Source organism: Tripterygium wilfordii, chromosome 17 (genome assembly GCF_013401445.1).
Source record: "Tripterygium wilfordii isolate XIE 37 chromosome 17, ASM1340144v1, whole genome shotgun sequence".
Lineage (NCBI taxonomy): Eukaryota > Viridiplantae > Streptophyta > Magnoliopsida > Celastrales > Celastraceae > Tripterygium > Tripterygium wilfordii.
The window spans coordinates 10,442,330-10,447,528 of NC_052248.1; the positions used below are offsets into that span (position 1 = coordinate 10,442,330).

The 5,199-nt window shown below is 41.3% G+C and overlaps 1 protein-coding gene across 1 annotated transcript; it reads right to left on the minus strand.

Annotated features, from left to right (window-relative positions):
* Positions 1-1,985: 1,985 nt before the first annotated feature.
* On the minus strand, positions 1,986-3,567 carry LOC119981901. The gene is made up of 3 exons (XM_038825040.1): positions 3,461-3,567; positions 2,663-3,344; positions 1,986-2,618 (listed from the first exon to the last, which is right to left on the minus strand). The coding sequence occupies exons 1-3, from the start codon at positions 3,565-3,567 to the stop codon at positions 1,986-1,988; spliced, it is 1,422 nt and encodes a 473-aa protein (XP_038680968.1).
* Between the last annotated feature and the right edge of the window lie 1,632 nt (positions 3,568-5,199).

Sequence of the window (5,199 nt, forward strand, 5' to 3'; positions counted from 1 at the left end):
TTCTCGGTGCGAGGAGGCAGCATCTTCATGATCGCCTTCACCTTGTCTGGATCCACTTCAATACCTCTCCTGCTGACAATAAAACCCAACAACTTCCCTGAGGTTGCCCCAAATGTGCATTTTGAGGGATTCAACTTCAGTTGGTGCCTTCTCAACCTCTTGAACAACTTCTCCAAGTTAATCACGTGATCTTCATCCTCCTTTGACTTAGCAATCATGTCATCCACATACACCTCCATTTCTTTATGCATCATATCATGAAACAGAGTAATCATGGCTCGCTGATAAGTAGCTCCCGCAGTTTTTAGACCAAATGGCATGACTTTGTAACAAAGGGTACCCCATAAAGTGATGAAAGCAGTTTTCTCTTGATCCTCCAGTGCCATCTTGATCTGATTATATCCTGAGAATCCATCAATGAAGGAGAACGCGAAATGTTTAGCAGTGTTGTCTACCAGTATGTCAATTTGCGGTAAAGGAAAGTCATCCTTCGGGCTTGCTCGATTAAGATCCCTGTAATCCACGTACATCTAAACCTTACCATCCTTCTTTGGGATTGGTACGATTTTTACAACCCATTCGGGGTATTTTGCCACAGCAAGAAATCCTGCATCAAACTGCTTTTTTACTTCATCTCTAATCTTCAAAAGCATCTCCGGCTTCAATCTCCTCAACTTTTGCTTCACTGGCAGACAATCTGGTTTTAACGGCAATCTATGGACCACTATGTCTGTATCAAGTCCTGACATATCCTGATATGACCATGCAAAAACATCTTGGTATTCATGTTGCAAACCTATCAATCTTTTTCTATCTTCTCCTTCAAAAGCTGCACCGATCCTAACCTCCTTTTTCTGATCTTCAGTTCCCAAGTTAACAACCTCAGTTATTTCTTTATGCGGCTGAATTATCTTCTCCTCTTGGTTAACTTGTCTCAACATTTCTTGCGATATCTCAAATTCATCCTCAGTGTCGGAGTCAGATTCAACATTGTTAATGGGTGTCCCAAAATCTGGTTTATTCGGTTAATCTTTTTCATTATCCTCAATTTCAGTCCTGCTAAAATGGAATGTGTGAGATTTGGATTTTTTTGGAAATGATGGATGAAATGAAGGGAATAGATATGAGAATTTTGAACAAAGATTTCTATTTATGATAAGCATAGCAAAATCATTAGAAACAAGAGAACATGCAAAGGCCATACTATGCGAATTCATCAAAAGATAAAGTAAAGACATGCTCATTACAAAAATCCAATAAGTGATCGTGAGCTGGACCATAGATTATAGTGCATATAGAGATTACTCTTGAAGGCTGTTGATAGAGACTAGTAATTCAAAACTGGTCCAGTTGTTGAGCTCAAAACCTGGAGGCCGAGGAATGACATAGTAAGGCTTAACAGCAAAGTTCTGATCCTCCTCTATAATAGCAACATGAAAATCTTCCAATTGCTCACACAGCTCTCCAAAATTTACCCCAGTTCGACCACTTTCAACTTGATCAACCGGAAGATTAAGGATCAATTTCCCTTGAATTGGCCCTGCATTGAGCGGATTGACCTTTTCCAAGAAATCTCCAAACACGAAACTGTCATAAAGCCAGGGGATTGACTTTTTCGAGACATCCAGCTCTCGACCCTCAAAACGAGCAATTCTCCTTGCCTGTTTCTCAGCTTGGCTATGTACCTTATCACCTCTACTTGGCTTATACCCGAGCCCCCAGCGCTCAGCCTGTTTTAATACAGCTATTAGCTTCTTTATCCCCTGCTCCTCTTTGCCCAGACCTCCTCCTAGTCGGAATCCCACCTTCAACATAATTCTTCCGACAAACTTAGCCACTTTTGATAAACGGGGCTGCACCAGAAGCTGTTCTTCCTTCACAAAACTAGCAGTAGCAATGTCAAAGGACTGGAATGAGCTTTCAATCCCCTGCAGGGGCGCATCAATATGGAGTGAGTTTGAAACACTAGCCACCATCCATTCCGACTAGCCCTTAACAATGTAAACTCTTCCTCCGTGAGTAAATTTGAGATTCTGATGTAAAGATGATGGTACCGCACCAGCAGTATGGATCCACGGTCTCCCTAACAAGCAACTGTAAGTAGGTGATATATCCATCACCATAAAAGGCACATTGAAGGTCACATTTGCAATCTTTAGTGGGACCTCAATCTCCTCCATTATCTCCTTCCTGGTTCCATCAAAGGCTTTAGCCACCACTAGTACTTGCTTCAAATATGATCTATCAATTGGCAACCTATCAAAAGTATCCTTTGGCAGGATATTCAACGACGATCCATTGTTGATCAAAATACTCGTCACTTCAAAACCCCTACACATGGTAGAAATATGCAACGCCTTGTTATAACCCATCCCTTCATCTGGAATCTCTTCTTCAGTGAATGATAACAAGTGAGTTGCGAGCACATTTCCAACGATCCCATCAAAAGATTCTATCGGTATCTTTTCTGGCACATAGGCTTGATTCAACATTCTTAACGACACTTTACGGTGTGGCTCCGAACTCATGATTAATTCCAAGATAGATATCTTTGCCGGGGTCTTTTTCAGCTGATCTACAATCATATATTCACTTTGACGGATAATCTTTAGAAACTCCTGAATTTCTCCATCAGTCACTGTTTTCTAATTTCTTCACATACAATCTGATCTTTCTTCAAATCTTTCAAATTCTCTTCCGCTCCTACAACATCCTTTCCCTTCGTTTTCCTTTCAGCTTCCGCTCCTGACACTGGGTCACCTGACTCCTCCCGAGAGTAAACTCGTCCGGTTCGGGTTATCCTACTCACTCCTGAGATATTATCCACAGCAACCCCAAGATCACTTTTCTCGTATACCCACGGAACAACCTTATCACTCACATAAGCAGGCTTTGAAGGAAGGGGACGTTTTACAATCGATTGATCCTCTAGAAAGTACAACAAGACAATTGGCTTTGCCCGCCCACCAGGCCTTGGTCTCTTATAGAATTCATCCCCAATAACATTAACTGCACTTGAGCACCTTGACTTTACCCCAAATACTACTTTCTTGCTATCAATCAAATCTTGCACCCTTGCTTGAAATTGAAAACAACTCTCCAGAGAATGTCCTTGAATGCCTTTGTGAAATTCGCAAGTCTTCAACTCATCATAGCCATCATATTTCAATGTCAAGTCTAGCTTCTCTCTTTTAATAAGTCCCTCATTTTCCAAAGCATCCAGCACCAAACTCAAAGGCATAATTACCTTTGCAATTGTCCTTCTAAACTCACCAGAATCCTCAACGGCATTAGCATCTCCATTGCCATGATCTGGCAGAGGATTAGTGGTCACATCAGGCTTCCTGATCCCATCAAAATTCAACCATCCAGAATTGACCATATTTTGCACAATCCTCTTGAAGGTCAGACAATTTTCAATTGAATGTCCAGGGGAGTCCCCGTGATAAGCACATGTCACCTCAAGGTTATACCAAGGGGGTAAGGTGGATTCTGGGGTCCTCTTCTCGGGATAGGTGCAATAGCTGAATTAGACAATAACTTCTCATAACATTGGGCATAGGTCATGGGTATCAGAGTGAATTGTTCTAGCTGCCTTCGGGGTCTGGGGTTATTCTCAAAGTTTTGGTAATTTTGGCGGGGTGGTTGGTAAGCTTGTTAAGGTAACTGGTAATTTTGCTGAGGTAGTTGGTAAGCTTGATGAGATGGTTGGTAAGTTGGCTGAGGTGGTCGATAAGAATGCTGAGGTGGCAAGTAGGAATTTGAGTTCGGGTAGTGGTTATATGGACTAGACAGCCTGGGAACATTGCTTCGTGGCCTGTAATCAGAAGTGGGAGACCCATAAGTGGGATTGCTACTATAATTAACGGTGTGCACCTCGTTTTCCTTCTTCTTCATCTTCCCTCCCTTATGATATTTTGGTTTCTCAAGCATCGGGACGCTAATGCTGATATTTCCTCTCTGCATGCATCTCTCAATACGTTCCCCTGCTCGAATCATTTCTTCTAAACCTTCGTACCCCGTTCCGGTAATTTTTGAAGTATAAGGCTCTCGAAGTGCTTCAATGAATGCGTTAACCAGATCTTGTTCCGCCAGCGGAGGGTGTATCTGGGATGCTAAGTCTCTCCATCTATGGGCCCAATCCCGAAAACTTTCTCCTTCCTTCATGACAGTACACTGAAGGTCATAAATGGTAGGGACCTTCTCCATGTTATACTCATACTTCTTCAGAAACAAATTAGCCAGATCCTCCCAGGTCTCAACAGAAGACGGATCTAAGCTTGTAAACCACCGGGTTGCACTCCCTGTCAAACTTTCTTGGAAAAAGTGAATCAATATCTTCTCATCGTGAACATATGGTTGCATCCTCCGACAATACATGGTCAGATGATCTAGAGGAATCCCAGTACCATCGAAGAGAGTAAAAGCATGAAGCTTGAAATCAGGAGGAATAATCAGATCTTTCACTAAACATAGCTTATGTGGGCTTAAAGCACCAACAAACCCAAATCCTTCAATTGAACTCATCCATTTTTTCATCTTTTTGTATTGCTCTACAGTAAGACCCTTTCCTTCCTCCTCTTTAACATCTGCGGGCATGACGTATGTTTTCTGCTGGGAATCCAGTGATGGAAATCCACCATCCCGGGTTAGCCCAAATACCGGCGCACATCCTGAGAAATTCATTGCCGTGGTTTCATAAAACTGAAGCATGGGATCTTCTTTCTGTACTGAGCTTTCAGCAACTGCTTTTCCTTTCATAAATTGTGACATCTGAGTAATCAGCATAGCCATTTGTTCTTTCAAATCTGCAATTTCTTGGCTTTGATTCTGGATCAGTTCTTTCTGCTGTTCGTTCTCCATTGTCCTAGCAATTCGCAACTGTAATCTGGTGCGATAAGGATGACGGTGATATGAATGAATTGGTGCTTTTCCTTTTTTATATGCCACCTAAATGATGAAAGAAATTTTTATTAATTAATTCATTTTATTATTTATGCTCATGCATGACTGTGATTTTTAGGTGAATTTCTTAGTCTAGCAAATTACAAAGAATGTGACTAGTGAATGCATGGGAGTTTGAAAAGAATAAGTATAATGTTTAGAAGAAGGACAACAAATATAGTATATAAACAATTGATTTATTGTATATGCAAAGGTAATGAATAATGTACGTGACAGATATATATGAACAAGTAT

What these genes read in the sequence shown, in the direction of transcription:
- LOC119981901 (XM_038825040.1), bottom strand. Translation starts at nt 3,567, where the DNA reads ATGACCTATGCCCAATGTTATGAGAAGTTATTGTCTAATTCAGCTATT. An exon ending in CCCCTTGGTATAACCTTGAG is followed by an intron (nt 3,345 to 3,460) that starts GTGACATGTGCT and finishes TGATGGGATCAG; the next exon opens with GAAGCCTGATGTGACCACTA. An exon ending in ATTTGAAGAAAGATCAGATT is followed by an intron (nt 2,619 to 2,662) that starts GTATGTGAAGAA and finishes GGAGAAATTCAG; the next exon opens with GAGTTTCTAAAGATTATCCG.